The sequence below is a fragment of the Zeugodacus cucurbitae genome, chromosome 5 (assembly GCF_028554725.1).
Source record: "Zeugodacus cucurbitae isolate PBARC_wt_2022May chromosome 5, idZeuCucr1.2, whole genome shotgun sequence".
Lineage (NCBI taxonomy): Eukaryota > Metazoa > Arthropoda > Insecta > Diptera > Tephritidae > Zeugodacus > Zeugodacus cucurbitae.
In genome coordinates this window covers 65,584,042-65,603,537 of record NC_071670.1, presented here as the reverse complement: position 1 = coordinate 65,603,537, position 19,496 = coordinate 65,584,042, and the positions used below count along the sequence as shown (strand labels likewise).

The following is a 19,496-nucleotide window of genomic DNA, read 5'->3' as shown; positions in this document are numbered from 1 at the left end:
CCTTTATGAATATGTATATGAAGATACACAATTATTGTAGACAACATAAAATAACTTTTAGAGAGAGGCATACCCAGATAAATAAATTGTACAGAGACTTCTTAATCTCAAAAATTTCATGCATTTTGTAAAGCTATCTATACAGTTTAAAAAGCGAGTAATATTATAACATATTCCCGTAGTGGTTCCAATATCTAAAATGCATACATATTTATCTCCAGCTCTGAATATATATATAATTTGATATGAACTCTTTAAAATTCATCCACAATTCACTGTAGACATTTCACCTCACTCGGCAGTGAGATACATATAATTTCAACAAAAGTTACACTCGGCGAGGTCAGTAATCTGTAGCACTCTATATGATCGAGACTATCCGTTATCAACGCTTGCGATGATTTTTTGAATTCTTAAAGATCAGAACCGAACATTTTATACTCTTGCAATTTATTTATTTAATTTTATTAATATAACGAATAATTTGACTCACATATTCGGCATATATGTATATGGTATAAAGTCCATTGAAAGTTTGAAAATCCTAATATTAGGTATATGGGAGCTAGGGGAAGTCATGACCCGATTTCACTAATTTTTGGCACGGAGACATATTATCAGAAGAAACATATACCCTCTGAATTTCATCAAAATATCTGAGAGACTTAACCATATTTTCGGTAAAAAATTTGTTAGAAGCACTGAGATCGTCATATTCGATATATAGGGTCTTGAAAACTTATAGACCGATTTCAGCGATTTTTGAAGGCGATGCCACTCTTTAAATGCAATATTTTTGCAAAGTTCTTTTTCGATATCTTCACTAGGGCTTACTTTATATATTCTAAAGTAAACGATTCAGATCGACTTCAAATTTCTGGTATATGGGAAGTAGGCGTGGTTGTGAACCAATTTGAACTATTTTCACAGCATATCATTGGGAAGGCAAACAGATATTATGAACCGGATTTCATTGAAATTGGTCGAGTAATTTTAGAGATATGGTTTTTGCCCATCTTCGAAAGCAACCTTCCTATGGTGCCAACAAACAAGTGTGCCAAGTTTCATCAGATATCTTAATTTTTACTCAAGTTACAGACGGACGGACGGACAATCAGACATCCGGATTTGAACTCCACTCTTCACCCTAATCACTTTGATATATATAATCTTATATCTATCTATAATCTTATATCCAGGAGGATGGGATCATGTGTAGAAGTTCACGCAAGTGAGGAAAGTTTTTGATTGTCATTCATTGGGAGTGGCCAGAAACGATTCTTCTCCACATGGTTCAAGCAGCTCACGACTTCCGGTTTTAGACCAAGTATCCTCTGGGTAGCCAACAGACAGCCGTTTGAATGCGAGCTAAAGTGAGAAGCCGAAGCCCGCTTATGCGGTTGTGCGTAGGGCTTGGGACCCACCACATAAAAACGAAGTACCAATGAGAAATCTACGAAAGCCTCGGATGAGACACCCCTCTTTTGATGACGACCCCTACAAACGTTTTAAGGATAATGATATAAGGGCATGCACCTGGAATGTCCGGACCCTTAATTGGGAAGGTGCCTCTGCCCAGCTGGTTGATGTCCTCATACGACTCAAGGCTGACATCACCGCCATCCAAGAAGTGCGATGGACGGGACAAGGACGGAAGAAGGTGGGTCCTTGTGACATCTACTACAGCGGCCATATAAAGGAGCGCAAATTTGGTGTTGGATTTGTGGTGGGAGAGAGACTCCGTCGCAGAGTCCTGGCATTCACCCCGGTGGATGAACGTCTAGCCACAATCCGCATCAAAGCGAGGTTCTTCAACATATCGCTGATTTGCGCCCACGCCCCAACGGAAGAGAAGGACGATGTGACCAAATATGCTTTCTATGAGCGCCTAGAACGCACCTATGAGCGCTGCCCCCGCCACGATGTAAAAGTCGTGCTTGGCGATTTTAACGCTAGGGTGGGTAAAGAAGGTGTCTTTGGCACAACAGTCGGAAAATTCAGCCTCCATGACGAAACATCGCCAAATGGCCTGAGGCTGATCGACTTCGCTGGGGCCCGAAATATGGTCGTCTGTAGTACCAGATTCCAGCATAAGAAAATTCATCAAGCTACTTGGCTGTCTCCTGATCGAAACACGCGTAACCAAATCGATCACGTTGTGATAGACGGAAGACATGTCTCCTGTGTTTTAGACGTGCGTACGCTCCGAGGACCAAATATAGACTCGGACCATTATCTGGTCGCAGCGAAGATACGCAACGGCCTCTGTGCAGCAAAGAATGCCCGTCAACAAACACAAGGAAGGTTCGACGTCGAAAAGCTGCAATCGCAACAGACAGCCACGAAATACTCTACTCGACTTGCACTCCTGCTCTCTGAGAGCACTCTCTCGGTATAAGGGAACTGTGGAACGGCATCTCAAACTCACTGCGTACCGCTGCAGCCGAAACAATTGGTTTTTGGCAACGACAAAAAACAAGCTGGTACGATGAGGAGTGCCGTCTCGCAGCGGAGAGAAAAGAGACTGCCTACCTCGTAACGTTGCAAACGACCACAACACGTGCGGGATGGGATAGATACCGAGAGCTGAAGAGGGAAACGAGACGCATACGCAGACAAAAAAAGAAAGAGGCCGAAATGCGTGAGTACGAAGAGCTTGAGAAGCTGGCAGACAAAGGGAATGCTCGAAAATTTTATGAAAAAATGAAGCGACTTAACGAAGGTTTCAAGACCGGAGCATCCTCATGTAGAGACCAAGGTGGTAATCTGGTAACCGATGTCCAGGGCATACTGGGATTATGGAGGGAACACTTCTCCGACCTGCTGAATGGCAGTGAGAGTACAACACCAGGAGATGGCGAACCCGATCCCCCAATCGATGACGATGGAACAGATGTTCCATTACCCGACCATGAAGAAATTCGAATAGCAATTACCCACTTGAAGAACAAAAAAGCAGCGGGGGCCGATAGATTACCGGCAGAACTATCAAATACGGCGGCGAAGAACTGATAAGGTGCATGCATCAGCTTCTTTGCAGAATATGGTCGGAAGAAAGCATGCCTGACGATTGGAATCTCAGTGTGCTCTGCCCAATCCATAAAAAAGGGAGATCCCACAATCTGCGCCAATTACCGTGGGATCAGTCTCCTAAATATCGCATACAAGGTTCTATCGAGCGTACTGTGTGAAAGACTAAAGCCCACCGTCAACAAACTGATTGAACCTTATCAGTGTGGCTTTAGACCTGGAAAATCGACAACTGACCAGATATTCACCATGCGCCAAATTTTGGAGAAGACCCGTGAAAAGAGGATCGACACACACCACCTTTTTGTCGATTTTAAAGCTGCTTTCGACAGCACGAAAAGGAGTTGCCTTTACGCCGCGATGTCTGAATTTGGTATCCCCGCAAAACTAATACGGCTGTGTAAGCTGACGTTGAGCAACACCAAAAGCTCCGTCATGATTGGGAAGGACCTCTCCGAGCCGTTCGATACAAAATGAGGTTTCAGACAATGTGACTCACTATCGTGCGACTTCTTTAACCTGATGCTGGAAAAAATTATAAGAGCTGCAGAGCTAAACCGAGAAGGTACAATATTCTACAAGAGTGTACAGCTTCTGGCGTACGCCGATGATATTGATATCATCGGAAGCAACAACCTCGCCGTTTGTTCTGCTTTTTTCCGCATGGACAAGGAGGCGAAGCGAATGGGTCTGGAGGTGAATGAGGACAAGACGAAATATCTCCTGTCATCAAACAAACAGTCAGCGCATTCGCGTCTTGGCTCCCACGTCACTGTTGACAGTCATAACTTCGAGGTCGTAGATAATTTCGTATACCTGGGAACCAGCATCAACAACACGAACAATGTCAGCCTCGAAATCCAGCGCAGAATAACTCTTGCCAACAGGTGCTACTTTGGACTGAGTAGGCAATTGAACAGTAAAGTCCTCTCTCGACGAACCAAAATCAAGCTCTACAAGTCGCTTATCATTCCCGTCCTGCTTTACGGTGCAGAAGCTTGGACGATGTCAACATCGGATGAGACGACACTAGGAGTTTTCGAGAGGAAAATTTTGCGTAAGATTTATGGTCCTCAGAACATTGGCAACGGCGACTACCGCAGACGATGGAATGATGAGCTGTACGAGTTATACGACGACATTGACATAGTTCAGCGAATAAAAAGACAGCGGCTACGCTGGCTAGGTCATGTTGTCCGAATGGACGAAAACACTCCAGCCCTGAAAGTGTTCGATGCAGTACCCGCCGGAGGAAGCCGAGGAAGGGGAAGGCCTCCACTCCGTTGGAGGGACCAGGTGGAGAGCGACCTGGTTACACTTGGGATCTCCAACTGGCGCCGAACTGCGAAGGAGAGAGAGAGGTGGCGCACTATCGTCGATTCGGCGATAACCGGCTAAACGGTTGCAACGCCAATCACATATCTAACTCGTTTAGTTTTGGGTGTTACAAACAACCGTTATGTGAACAAAACTATTATACACTCTTAGCAACTTTGTTGCGATAGTATCATATAAAAAGTAGAACGGCCCTACTCCATGAATTCCATGGCTGAAGAAATAAAGACAAAATAAAGAGTTTTATAAATTTTTAGTTTGAATACATAAATCCATTAATATGCTATAAATATACACTATCTTGCTTCTAATGAATCATATTGTTTACTAAAGAAATGCAGTTGTGGTAGAGCCGATAACCAAAATGATGACCTTCTTGGCAGGGTTGAATTCAGGACCATGCCATATTTGATTCGCATCCAACAGCGGGTAACTGTATTTATTAAGGCACACTTTATCCAAAGATATTGCCTGATTTTTTAATAAGTTCAGTCCCTATTCTCATCACACCTTTAGCCAGATTGTCCGCCGTCGAGGACATGCCGGTGGCATTCAAAAATTGCGCACCAAGATCTAGAAAACCACCCTGTACCTGTGTGGCAATAACAAGTGTGATAAATAATAATACTATCGCTTTAACCGGAATGTGTAAACGTGACATTTTTTGTTGTTGTTATTGCTGTAGGTTTTCTACCCTATAGCCGTCGACCGCTCTGTTTTATCGGAGTGAAATTGTTAATGTTGCGACCAGTGTTTCTGACAAACTACTAACGCATGTGTCGAACGCGTCTCCTATTTATACAGCCAGCTATATATATATTCATCTATATATATGTATGTGCGTCTATATTATTATATTGATATTACTTTTGATGTTAAAACTGGGTCGACGAATACATTTTTGGGTTCACATGAGGGTTCAAATAATCTCACAAAATAACACTTTACATATGCCTTTAATAACTATAAATAATTCGAAACGTAATTTGTTATCAATGAAATTCTCATAAATTAGAGAACATCGCCGCATAGAGTATAAATGTCTTCTGATTAAATAAGGTCTCACTTCCATCAAAAAATACGACAGCAACAATCATAAGTGTGTGTGCTTAACAGAAAGTGTAGCTTTGTTTCGACATGGTTGAACAGAAGTAAAACTAGCCGTTGTCGCGCAAGTGATCACTGATAGGATAAGCCTCGACGGTAAATATCAATGGAGTAAATTTGCTAAAAAAAAGGAACATTGGTCAGCTACCAAGCCAACAATAGACATGAAAGAAATCCCAGCTTAAATAGCGTATAAAAAAGACCTAAGCGTTGCTTACTTTTCGGCGCGTTCTGCCTTCTGTGGCAGTTCAGTACGTAATGTGTGACAACGGGCACTGGTTTACGTTTTCTGGTAACGAGCAGTCTACAACAAGCAGTACAAATAAAGCGAGCTAAGCAAAACCAGAATTAAGTAAAATTGTCTCTGGTGACTTTTCATTGAGACGATGCCTAAACAATTGCAATGAAATGCGACAGCAAGATAATAGCTAAGTAAATACTACAGGTATGTATTCCCGGCGCTTGAGTGATTGTGTTGTAGTGAGTGTGGTGAATGTGGCGTGTCAGTGATGTGCGTCTGTGCAATTATTGTGTGAGAGTGTGGTGTGTTGGAAGTGAATGTGTAGTACGTTACATGGGGGAGGGGACTTAGACTCGTTCAAACAGACTATTTAAACCGAGTGAAGAGTTGTGGCTTCATAGTAATACTTCATTCGGCATATATATGTTTTAAGTACTTATAAGTTCATAATAATATAAAAATAAATATACTGGTGAGTGGTTCGACTTTAAAACCAAGCCATTTCTAACGGTAATGATGTCTTTGGAGATATGCCTAAAGATGAAAAAGTGGATCAGGTCACCTTCTTGTTTCGGTAGGGTAGTACATATGTCGGCTTGGGTAAATGAAGACCAACAATTAGTGTAGACAACATAAAATAAATTTTAGACAAATATATACCGAACGATATTGGCCAAAGCACTCTTAACCACAAAATTATAAAAAAAATGCTTTGAATCCAATATAAAAATTAAGGTCACTTAAAGAAAGATCTTCCAAATCCTTCTTTGAATTTACATTGATTATTCTTTAAAGGTTCGTAGACTTAAATTAATACATACATATATAAGTTGATACTATACGGCGAAATCGACTTTTCTGCTGAGTATGGGAACTTACTTACGCCAGTCAAGAAGAAGAATGGGAACAAACTAATTTTTCTGGGAGATTTAGTCTTAATATTTTCTTTCGAAGTTGGAAAAAAGGCTTTTTTAAAAATATTTTTATTAATCAGCATACAGTTACTATAAAATCCCAAATATGGATATAATCTATTTGTCTCTTAATTCAATGGCGAAAAGAATTATGGAGCTTATACATATGACAGATGTTGTGAGGCGTCCAGAATTTTTTTTTTAAATATGTACATACATACATATGTATCTTTGAAAGCATTTGGTTCTATTTGCATCTTCTAATCAAAATTATCAGAGCATCATTTTGAACAGCAAAAATAAGAGCGCTTTCAATTGTTCTTCATAGTGTCTTCTTTATTCCCAAATACCACATACTACTTCCAAGTTAAAGTACAACTTAAAAAATTACGACTTTTTGCAAAATTTAGTTTGTGGCATGAGCACAAAAAATATATCGAAACTATTATCTGATTCGACACAGCTTCACTACTGAACTGAACTGTTTAGAAGTGGCAGCGAAGCTAGAAGCATTTCGGTAGATTGCCTTTTTGGGCGGAGCTTTTATTTTTGTCGGATATTTTTCTTCGCCGTCTTCGCTGCATTCGCGTTCGCTGAGAGTAAGCGAAGAGCGAGTCGCGTAGCTTTAGCGGCACGTGATTGTTTGTGTGGATGAAAGAGCAGAGCAAAACAGACGAGATGAGCAAGGAGCTATGTAGGAAATTTATAGCTAATGAGGTGGTGAGGAAGTGCATGATATGAAATGTTTCTTTCAAAAAAATTAAAAAAAAAACGTATTTATTTGAAACATTTTTTTGTAGAGTTACTGCAGAACCTGTCGAGTTTTACCATTAGAATAAAATTTAAAATTTTTAAATTTCCTTAGAGAAGAGCCCACACAAGTACACTACTTTTGTTATAAATGGAATAAAAATACAAGAAATTTTTAAAAATATTATTTAATAAAAATATATTTAATTATGTACATTATAGACATATGAACAGAGTTGCTACTATTCTACAAAATACGCTATTTATTTAGAAAACATGCATTGTGTTTTGAAGGAAGCCAATATTTAAACCAAAGCAAATTTAATAATCACAACATATGTTTAAGTTTTCACACAAAGTAACTTTAGATCACATCTCACTCCTCTTTCTTCTCCTGACATAAACCACAAGTGGCCTGCCTACCAATTTTCTCCCTATTAGCGCCCAAGCCGTATGGCGCTGCTCCCCTCACCTCCAAAAAGTAATTGCCTCTGAGTTCGTGGGACACCGCATAGCCCATGGGGGAATCAGCACCCGGACACTTATTCTCAAGCAATCTCGTCTGTGAAGTACAACGTTTCGCCATGAAATTCGATTCATTGCCTGGATAAACGGATTCCGCATAATATTCCCACGAACGGCCATGTGCACAAACTACGTCCAGACAACCTTTTGGCAGAGGATCCAAACCGCCCGGATAGAAATCTACATCACCCATTGGATCGCGTTTGCCCAGCACACCGGGGTTCGAATGAATCACATCGATGAATTTAGCGTCGCCACGCTGTAGACCGGAAAGTACGTGACCTTCGTTGAAACACGGTTTCGCTGGATCCAAACCAGTTATGCGAGGCACAAGCTTGCCAGTTTTGTAATTAAAGTAACGCCCGGCGGCGCCGACGATGTGCGCACCCAGACTGTGGCCGATTAGATGTATATTTTCCAACGGTACTATCTGAGATAATACATAGAGGCCTTCGGCGAGACTCGCGCCAATTTCATCCGTATTCAGTGCGGCCCAAGTGTATAGCGTAGCCACGTAGTTCGCAATGTCGACGGCCTGTGTGGGAGAAGAGCAATTCAAAATTGTATATGCTGTAATATCCATGGATCTTGGTTCTTTCAGAATCGTTTTTTCGGAAATTTCAAATTATAAGCATTTTTATTCACCACATTAACTCACCACAAAATTCACATCACCGCGACAGTTATACGCCTTGGCCAACATATCGATCGTATCCGAGTTATTAACAGTTGTGGTCCAGCCGGTAGCCAGAATGACAACCTTCTTCGACGGGTCGAATTCGGGACCACGCCATAATTGATTAGCATCCAACAGCGGATAACTGTATTTATTACAGGAGGTGCGTAGCTGAAATTGCATTTCCTTCAAATCTGGAGTGACCCGCGATCTTATCGTTTGTGATGAAAGTGCCGAGGAGCCTGAGATGTAAGGAATATTTAAATTATTTTGTTTTTGCACAACACTGTAAACATTTGGAACACTTTTTCAACACTTACAAATCGAATTTATTGCCGAGGAAGTCACTTCGAACGGATAACCGGCCACTAGATTCTTACTCGACTCGAAAATGCCCTCCGGTGTTGGTATGTAACTGGTTATGTCTTTGGAGACTCCCGTCGCAATATTCTGCAAACTTTTACCCAGATCAGGTATGCTGAACAGACCAGCCTGTACGTGTGTGGCCACAGCAAGCCAGATTAATATTAACGTTATCGTTTTAGTATGAACTCGTAGTCGTGACATTTTGCTCTTTTTGTTGGTTGTATGCTTTATATTTCGCGCTGCCTTATCAGTATAAAATTGTAAATATTGCGACCAGTGTTTCTGGCAAACTGATCGCTTGTGTCAAACGCGTCTCGTATTTATACAACTAACGGTATAAGTATTTAGATGTGTCTGTATGTATATTTGAGAACATATGTTTCTGACAATTTGTTTTCAATCACTTCAAAAACAAAACAACTGCACATCACCCAATTCTCCGATGATTCTTCACTGACAGTGGTGTAGAAAAATATAGCACTGTGGTTATTATTCTCAAATAACTAGGTTATGATGGGAGGACCTTAGACTAAAATTACAACTTACTTTTTACTATTACTTTCAATATATTTGATACTCTAACAAAAGAATAATACCAGAAATTTTGTCAGGAAATGAGACCCTTTCCTGCTGTGTTTACATAAAGTGTACCATTTATGCCTTTATTTTAGATAAATCCCATTCCAAGTATTATATTCAAATATATATGTGATCTTCACTCAAGATCAAACGTTATCAGTTCAATATATTGCCAATCCCTAATGTCATTTGCCTTATCAGCGCAATATTATCTACTAAGCCGCACGTCATCAAGTGTACGGAAGTACAATCTATAAATATAAGTTCATTTTGAGGAAAGTCCCGATAGTCTTATTTAACAGTGACGGCTCAATTGAAATGTGGAACATAAATGGTATATGAAAGAGGTTTTAATAAGGTGTAAGTATAATGGCCTACAAAAGAAAATCAACCACTAATCAGTGCTATTAAATATATATAAATGTATTTTCACATAGTTCCTAGATGAAACATAGGGCTATCAAATAATTAGTAATTATTCTACTGATTGCTGAACATATAACCAAAGTATTAGAAAATAATCAATTTAATATTTTTTCCATTTCGATACATAGAAATAATTAAAATTATTTTAGAAGCAATTAAAATTTTTGATTACTCTTAATTACCAAGGATTACTTTTGTTAATTTTTTATTTTTCAATTATTACTAATTAGACAGCTACGAAAATGTATAGAAATAATTACATTTTTTTGTTTATTCTTGATTACCAACAATTACTTTTGATTACTTTTGTTCATTGCTAATTTTTCAATTACTACTAATTAGTCAGTTATAAAAATGTATAGAAGTAATTAATTTTTTTTTGATTATTCTTGATTACCAAGGATTACTTTTGTTAATTTTTTACTTTTCAATTATTACTAATTAGACAGCTATGAAAATGTATGGAAGTAATTAAATTGTTTTGATTATGCTTGATTACCAACGATTACTTTTAATTACTTTTGTGCATTTTTTATTTTTCAATTACTACTAATTAGACAACTTTGAAAATGTAAAGAAGTAATTACAATTGTTTAATTACTCTTGATTAACAACGATTACTTTTTTTAATTTTTCAATTACTACTAATTAGTCAGTTATGAAAATGTAAAGAAGTAATTACAATTGTTTGATTACTCTTGATTACCAAGGATTACTTTTGTTAATTTTTTACTTTTCAATTATTACTAATTAGACAGCTATGAAAATGTATGGAAGTAATTAAATTTTTTTGATTATGCTTGATTACCAACGATTACTTTTGATTCATTTTTAATTTTTCAATTACTACTAATTAGTCAGTTATGAAAATGTAAAGAAGTAATAAAAATTGTTTGATTACTCTTGATTACCAACGATTACTTTTTTTAATTTTTAATTTTTCAATTACTACTAATTAGTCAGTCATGAAAATGTAAAAAAGTAATGAGGTTTGTTTGTATACTTTTGATTTTTATAATTTATTTCTCAGTTCTGAGAGGAATAATATAGTACTCAAACAAAGATAAGGCTTCAAAAGAAATGCGGCAATTAAGGGATTTCCGAATTTGTAATATCAATACATAATTAGAATTTGAAAACATTCCATTTTGTAAGTCATTAGGTATATTAGCATTTAAAATATCGCGTGTATTTTTATATTTAAATTCAGCTTTTTCTTCTTTAGTATCCCATTAGGTTTGTAAACTATTGTATTTGTATCCAAATAATCAAAACTTAGAGGGTGAAAGAGAGCGAATCGAACAACGAACAACTTGCATAAATAAAGACTTCCGTAATTATAAAAGAAAAAGGTTATGAGACTCCATAGTCTGATGGAAATATAATATAAAACGTCGAACGAAATATATTCAATAAACAATTTTATTAAAAAACAACAACAAGAATATATAAAGAAGTTAATTTTTCTATGATAATAAGATTATGGCATGAAATAATTTCTAAAACTGATGCACTATGTCTCGATAAAGTTAGAATGTTAACATCTCACTTATATGTCTTCTCCACACATAGACCACAATTGGCTTGAGACAATAATTTCTCTTTATTAGCACCCTTACCGAAAGGCGCTGCTGAGTTGATTTCCAAAAAGTAATTGCCTCTGAGTGCATGTGGCACCGCATAGCCCATGGGGGACTCAGCACCCGGACATTTATTATCGGCCAAGTTCGTCTGTGAAGTGCAACGTTTAGCCATGAAATTCAATTCATTGCCTGGATAAACGGTTTCCGCATAATATACCCACGAACGGCCATGTGCACAAACCACGTCCAGACAACCTTTTGGCAGAGGATCCAAACCGCCCGGATAGAAGTCCACATCACCCATTGGTTCGCGTTTGCCCAGCACACCGGGGTTCGAATGAATCACATCGATGAACTTGGCGTCGCCTCGCAGCAGACCGGAAAGTACGTGACCTTCGTTGAAACAGGGTTTCGCTGGATCCAAACCGGTTATGCGAGGCACAAGCTTGCCAGTTTTATAGTTAAAGTAACGCCCGGCAGCGCCGACGATATGTGCGCCCAGACTGTGACCGATCAGGTGTATATTTTCGAGCGGTACTACCTGAGTCAGTAAATCGATGCCTTTGGCGAGACTCGCGCCAATTTCATCCGTATTCAATGCAGCCCAAGTGTAGAGGGTAGCCACAAAATTTGCTATATCAACGGCCTGTGAGGGAAAGGGTTTTATATCTTTATTATTTAGTTTTTATATTATTGATGGACTTTTGAGATTCAAACTCTTTGAGAAAAAAACTCACCACAAAATTCACATCACCGCGACAATTATACGCCTTGGCCAACACATCGATAGTATCCGAGTTGTTAACAGTTGTGGTCCAACCAGTAACCAAAATGACCACCTTCTTCGTCGAATCGAATTCGGGACTCTGCCATATTTGATTAGCATCCAACAGCGGATAACTATATTTATTGCAGGAGGTGCGTAATTGAAACTGAATTTTCCGCAAATCTGGTGTCACACGCGATCTTATCGTTTGTGAAGAGAGTGCCGAGGAGCCTGACTGGTTATGTCTTTGGAGACTCCCGTCGCAATATTCTGCAAACTTTTACCCAGATCAGGTATGCTGAACAGACCAGCCTGTACGTGTGTGGCCACAGCAAGCCAGATTAATATTAACGTTATCGTTTTAGTATGAACTCGTAGTCGTGACATTTTGCTCTTTTTGTTGGTTGTATGCTTTATATTTCGCGCTGCCTTATCAGTATAAAATTGTAAATATTGCGACCAGTGTTTCTGGCAAACTGATCGCTTGTGTCAAACGCGTCTCGTATTTATACAACTAACGGTATAAGTATTTAGATGTGTCTGTATGTATATTTGAGAACATATGTTTCTGACAATTTGTTTTCAATCACTTCAAAAACAAAACAACTGCACATCACCCAATTCTCCGATGATTCTTCACTGACAGTGGTGTAGAAAAATATAGCACTGTGGTTATTATTCTCAAATAACTAGGTTATGATGGGAGGACCTTAGACTAAAATTACAACTTACTTTTTACTATTACTTTCAATATATTTGATACTCTAACAAAAGAATAATACCAGAAATTTTGTCAGGAAATGAGACCCTTTCCTGCTGTGTTTACATAAAGTGTACCATTTATGCCTTTATTTTAGATAAATCCCATTCCAAGTATTATATTCAAATATATATGTGATCTTCACTCAAGATCAAACGTTATCAGTTCAATATATTGCCAATCCCTAATGTCATTTGCCTTATCAGCGCAATATTATCTACTAAGCCGCACGTCATCAAGTGTACGGAAGTACAATCTATAAATATAAGTTCATTTTGAGGAAAGTCCCGATAGTCTTATTTAACAGTGACGGCTCAATTGAAATGTGGAACATAAATGGTATATGAAAGAGGTTTTAATAAGGTGTAAGTATAATGGCCTACAAAAGAAAATCAACCACTAATCAGTGCTATTAAATATATATAAATGTATTTTCACATAGTTCCTAGATGAAACATAGGGCTATCAAATAATTAGTAATTATTCTACTGATTGCTGAACATATAACCAAAGTATTAGAAAATAATCAATTTAATATTTTTTCCATTTCGATACATAGAAATAATTAAAATTATTTTAGAAGCAATTAAAATTTTTGATTACTCTTAATTACCAAGGATTACTTTTGTTAATTTTTTATTTTTCAATTATTACTAATTAGACAGCTACGAAAATGTATAGAAATAATTACATTTTTTTGTTTATTCTTGATTACCAACAATTACTTTTGATTACTTTTGTTCATTGCTAATTTTTCAATTACTACTAATTAGTCAGTTATAAAAATGTATAGAAGTAATTAATTTTTTTTTGATTATTCTTGATTACCAAGGATTACTTTTGTTAATTTTTTACTTTTCAATTATTACTAATTAGACAGCTATGAAAATGTATGGAAGTAATTAAATTGTTTTGATTATGCTTGATTACCAACGATTACTTTTAATTACTTTTGTGCATTTTTTATTTTTCAATTACTACTAATTAGACAACTTTGAAAATGTAAAGAAGTAATTACAATTGTTTAATTACTCTTGATTAACAACGATTACTTTTTTTAATTTTTCAATTACTACTAATTAGTCAGTTATGAAAATGTAAAGAAGTAATTACAATTGTTTGATTACTCTTGATTACCAAGGATTACTTTTGTTAATTTTTTACTTTTCAATTATTACTAATTAGACAGCTATGAAAATGTATGGAAGTAATTAAATTTTTTTGATTATGCTTGATTACCAACGATTACTTTTGATTCATTTTTAATTTTTCAATTACTACTAATTAGTCAGTTATGAAAATGTAAAGAAGTAATAAAAATTGTTTGATTACTCTTGATTACCAACGATTACTTTTTTTAATTTTTAATTTTTCAATTACTACTAATTAGTCAGTCATGAAAATGTAAAAAAGTAATGAGGTTTGTTTGTATACTTTTGATTTTTATAATTTATTTCTCAGTTCTGAGAGGAATAATATAGTACTCAAACAAAGATAAGGCTTCAAAAGAAATGCGGCAATTAAGGGATTTCCGAATTTGTAATATCAATACATAATTAGAATTTGAAAACATTCCATTTTGTAAGTCATTAGGTATATTAGCATTTAAAATATCGCGTGTATTTTTATATTTAAATTCAGCTTTTTCTTCTTTAGTATCCCATTAGGTTTGTAAACTATTGTATTTGTATCCAAATAATCAAAACTTAGAGGGTGAAAGAGAGCGAATCGAACAACGAACAACTTGCATAAATAAAGACTTCCGTAATTATAAAAGAAAAAGGTTATGAGACTCCATAGTCTGATGGAAATATAATATAAAACGTCGAACGAAATATATTCAATAAACAATTTTATTAAAAAACAACAACAAGAATATATAAAGAAGTTAATTTTTCTATGATAATAAGATTATGGCATGAAATAATTTCTAAAACTGATGCACTATGTCTCGATAAAGTTAGAATGTTAACATCTCACTTATATGTCTTCTCCACACATAGACCACAATTGGCTTGAGACAATAATTTCTCTTTATTAGCACCCTTACCGAAAGGCGCTGCTGAGTTGATTTCCAAAAAGTAATTGCCTCTGAGTGCATGTGGCACCGCATAGCCCATGGGGGACTCAGCACCCGGACATTTATTATCGGCCAAGTTCGTCTGTGAAGTGCAACGTTTAGCCATGAAATTCAATTCATTGCCTGGATAAACGGTTTCCGCATAATATACCCACGAACGGCCATGTGCACAAACCACGTCCAGACAACCTTTTGGCAGAGGATCCAAACCGCCCGGATAGAAGTCCACATCACCCATTGGTTCGCGTTTGCCCAGCACACCGGGGTTCGAATGAATCACATCGATGAACTTGGCGTCGCCTCGCAGCAGACCGGAAAGTACGTGACCTTCGTTGAAACAGGGTTTCGCTGGATCCAAACCGGTTATGCGAGGCACAAGCTTGCCAGTTTTATAGTTAAAGTAACGCCCGGCAGCGCCGACGATATGTGCGCCCAGACTGTGACCGATCAGGTGTATATTTTCGAGCGGTACTACCTGAGTCAGTAAATCGATGCCTTTGGCGAGACTCGCGCCAATTTCATCCGTATTCAATGCAGCCCAAGTGTAGAGGGTAGCCACAAAATTTGCTATATCAACGGCCTGTGAGGGAAAGGGTTTTATATCTTTATTATTTAGTTTTTATATTATTGATGGACTTTTGAGATTCAAACTCTTTGAGAAAAAAACTCACCACAAAATTCACATCACCGCGACAATTATACGCCTTGGCCAACACATCGATAGTATCCGAGTTGTTAACAGTTGTGGTCCAACCAGTAACCAAAATGACCACCTTCTTCGTCGAATCGAATTCGGGACTCTGCCATATTTGATTAGCATCCAACAGCGGATAACTATATTTATTGCAGGAGGTGCGTAATTGAAACTGAATTTTCCGCAAATCTGGTGTCACACGCGATCTTATCGTTTGTGAAGAGAGTGCCGAGGAGCCTGAGTTGTAAGGAATGTTAAATTATTTTGTTTTTGCACAACACTGTAAATATTTGGAACACTTTTCAACACTTACAAATCGTATTTATTGCCGAAGAGACCGCTTCAAACGGATAACCGGCCACTAGATTCTTACTCGACTCGAAAATGCCCTGCGGCGTGGGTATGTAACTGGTTATGTCTTTGGAGACACCCGTCGCAATATCCTTCAGACTTTTACCCACATCGGGTAGATTGAATAGACCACCCTGTGCGTGTGTAGCAACAACAAGCGAGATGAATAACAATGATATCGTGTTAAAATTGACTTGTAAATGCGACATTTTTGTTGCTGTTGTTTTTATACTTTATATCTGTCTACCGCTTTATTTTATCGTAGTGAAATTGTAAATATTGCGACGAGTGCTTCTGTGTAACTATTCGCGTGTGCCGCACGTAACTACTATTTATACAATTAACCAATATTTGAGAATGTCTATTTCCATGTTGAGGCATGACAATTTGTTTACACAGCAACTGCATATATCACCGAAGTCTCTGATGATGCTTCATTCACAGTGTTGTAGAAAAATAAAGCACTTTGGTTGTTAGTCTCAGATAATGAGGTTATACACCAAAGTTCTTAGGCTAAAAGCTCATATTTTAAAAGGAGATATAAATATAGTTTAAGTTCTTGTAATATTTATCCGATAGATAGCGTTCCAGTGTAGGTAGTACTTTAATAAGTTCTGCCAGGAAATGAGAGCCGCAATTTTATCGTTGCATTTGTATCAATCACACATCAAATTATGCCATTATTTCACACAAATTCTATTCTGTTCATTACTTTGAAATATATGATATTCCCTAAATATAAAAATGTTTCAGTAATCGTAAGTAATCATTCGTAATCAAAAATACTCGAAATGTATTTTATTACTGTTTCTAGTTTTATATGGCTTTTTCATATTTTCGTTTATTTTTTTGATTATTTTTCAATTTCTTTTGATTACCTATGATTACATATGATTACTTTTGTTTATTTTTTTAATTTTTATTTTTGTTAATTTTTTTTCTTCATTTATTACTATTCGGCAGCTATTACAATAAATAAAAAAAAGTGCAGTGCAATCAAAAGTAATTCAAATTTATATGAAGCGTTATTGTTTGATTAATCATAATATTTTGATTACTTTTGGTTACGGCTTTGGAAAAGACAATAATTTCTGTTCCTAAACCTCGTTTACCATTTGTTATAAGAGGAGTTATGTAAAATGACTATTAAACCACAGACAGTCCTAAAAGATAGTACTACTCTCTGCTTTTATTTAGCACAACACTATAAGCTTTCTCGGACATAAATATAAAATGATTTTTTTATTAAATCAACTGCTTTTATTCTGTTTTTTTTTTGTTTTTTTTTTTAATTTCTTACGTAAAAGGAAAAGCAGCTCCCCAGCAATTAAACGCTTTAAGAATTTTTAATGTAAATTTAATACATGATTAGAATTTCATCGTCATTTTTAGCAAGTTTTTTGCTACAATCATTAGAGTATCGTCTGTAATGTATGACTCTTGTATTTAACAGTTATGTAAGTTAATTATTACATTTGCAAATTAAAAAAAAAATAAATACTTAAGCCGTTTAGATAACAGTTTTTTTCTCTGTATATGAGGAAATATATTTTTTTGTTTTTTTTTTTTATTCAATGCACCAGGTTTGATATTTATTATATTTTTCTTGTATCCTAGCTGTCAAAACTTAGAGAGTGAAAGAAACGGGATCGACAAAGCAACTCGTCTGAATCAAAAAATTTTCTTGATCAAATAAAGAAATATTTACTTTATTGAAGTATCTTCTTTTGATTTCGACTGGAAAACATATTGTTCTGTTCATTTTGTGACTAGAGATGAAAACTCAAACTTTGGCGAGCAGAGACTACACGACCACGACTAACCTCGAAAATCGTCATATATAGTATATGAGGGCTAAGGTAATTCCTGAACCGATTTCACTCATTTTCACCACCAAATTACACTATATTCAAGACTATGCGCTCACATAATTTTGCTAAGATATCTCATATATTATATATATATATATTTGGCGTAGGAACCGCTTTAAGCGATTATAGCCGATATATATTAACCCATACATATATGCGGCATAAAGCCCACTGTATTTTTGAAAAACATATAATTACGTATGTGAGAGCTAGGAGATGTTATGACCCGATTTTAATAATTTTTGGAACAGAGACACACTATTAGAAGAAAAATATTTCCTCTAAATTAAATTTAGATACCTGAGAGATTTACCGAAATTTTGGGTGTAAAATTACCATAGGGCACTGAATTCTTCATATTCGATATTCGGGACTTTGAAAAGTTATAATCCGATTTCAACAATTCTTTCATAAGTGATGCCACAGATCATATACAATATTTGTGTAAAGTTTTATTTTGCTATCATCATTGGTTCCTTATGTATACATTACAAAGTGAAGGAATAAAATGGAGTTCAAAATTGAGTTACATGGGAAATTGTCGTGGTTGTGAACCGATTTCATCCATTTTCCACACGTGTCATCAGAGTGTCAAGAAAATATTATATACCGAATTTAATTCGAATCGGTCGAGTAGTTCCTGAGATATGGTTTTTGCCCCATGAGTGGGCGATGCCACGCCCATTTTCCATTTTGTAAAAAAATATGAGTTCTTTCATCAGCTTCCTTCTGCAATTTCTTCTGTAAAATTTAGTGTTTCTGACGTTTTTCGTTAGTGAGATAACGCACTTTTAGTAATTTTCAACCTAACCCTTGTATGGGAGGTGGGCGTGGTTATTATCCGATTTCAACTATTTTCATGGTGTGAGATGGGCTACGTAAGAGAACCGAATGCAGTAAGTTTGGTTTATATAGCTTCATTGGTTTGCGAGATATATACAAATAACCGATTTGGGGGCGGGGCCACGCCCACTAACCCACAAAACTATAATACTCTCTTAGCAACTTTTGTTGCGAGAGTATAAAAAGATATTATTTAGTGACAGCATAAACGAGTACTTAATTCTTAAACTCAAAAAAGAAGAGTTTAGATTACTTCCGTTTTATAGTCGGAATAAAGTGTAATGTCGATTAAAATATATAAAAAGTATACAAAAACAAAAACAACAAAACTATTTCACACACCTTTTCAATTACAAATCTGTCGAATTATATACAAAATAAACACACAAGCTTAAAATGAACACAACAAGTGAAATATACACATAGGTATTGAAATATATACTATGTAAGTACATATGCGTACTAATAATAAATTGAGAACTTACTTTGCTATGAATGAAATTAAAAGCAAATAAATAATTCAGAACAACGCCACGATGACTAACACATCTTGAGATTAAGTCTGATATCAAATCAACCACAAAAAAAATCGGAAAAAA

The 19,496-nt window shown here is 36.3% G+C and overlaps 3 protein-coding genes across 3 annotated transcripts; all 3 read right to left on the bottom strand.

Annotated features, from left to right (window-relative positions):
* Window positions 1-7,549: 7,549 nt before the first annotated feature.
* On the bottom strand, window positions 7,550-9,242 carry Yp3_0 (vitellogenin-3). Its single transcript, XM_011186836.3, has 3 exons — window positions 8,899-9,242; window positions 8,561-8,820; window positions 7,550-8,437 (listed from the first exon to the last, which is right to left on the bottom strand). The coding sequence occupies exons 1-3, from the start codon at window positions 9,143-9,145 to the stop codon at window positions 7,754-7,756; spliced, it is 1,191 nt and encodes a 396-aa protein (XP_011185138.2). The 5' UTR covers window positions 9,146-9,242; the 3' UTR covers window positions 7,550-7,753.
* A 2,111-nt stretch (window positions 9,243-11,353) lies between these two features.
* On the bottom strand, window positions 11,354-12,800 carry LOC128922092 (vitellogenin-3-like). The gene is given in 3 exon segments (XM_054231580.1): window positions 11,354-12,178; window positions 12,270-12,523; window positions 12,526-12,800. Coding segments are annotated over 3 exon segments (1,098 nt in total). The 5' UTR covers window positions 12,686-12,800; the 3' UTR covers window positions 11,354-11,494.
* Window positions 12,801-14,893: 2,093 nt separating this feature from the next.
* Yp3_1 (vitellogenin-3) lies at window positions 14,894-16,507 on the bottom strand. The gene is made up of 3 exons (XM_011186835.3): window positions 16,146-16,507; window positions 15,810-16,069; window positions 14,894-15,718 (listed from the first exon to the last, which is right to left on the bottom strand). The coding sequence occupies exons 1-3, from the start codon at window positions 16,390-16,392 to the stop codon at window positions 15,035-15,037; spliced, it is 1,191 nt and encodes a 396-aa protein (XP_011185137.1). The 5' UTR covers window positions 16,393-16,507; the 3' UTR covers window positions 14,894-15,034.
* Between the last annotated feature and the right edge of the window lie 2,989 nt (window positions 16,508-19,496).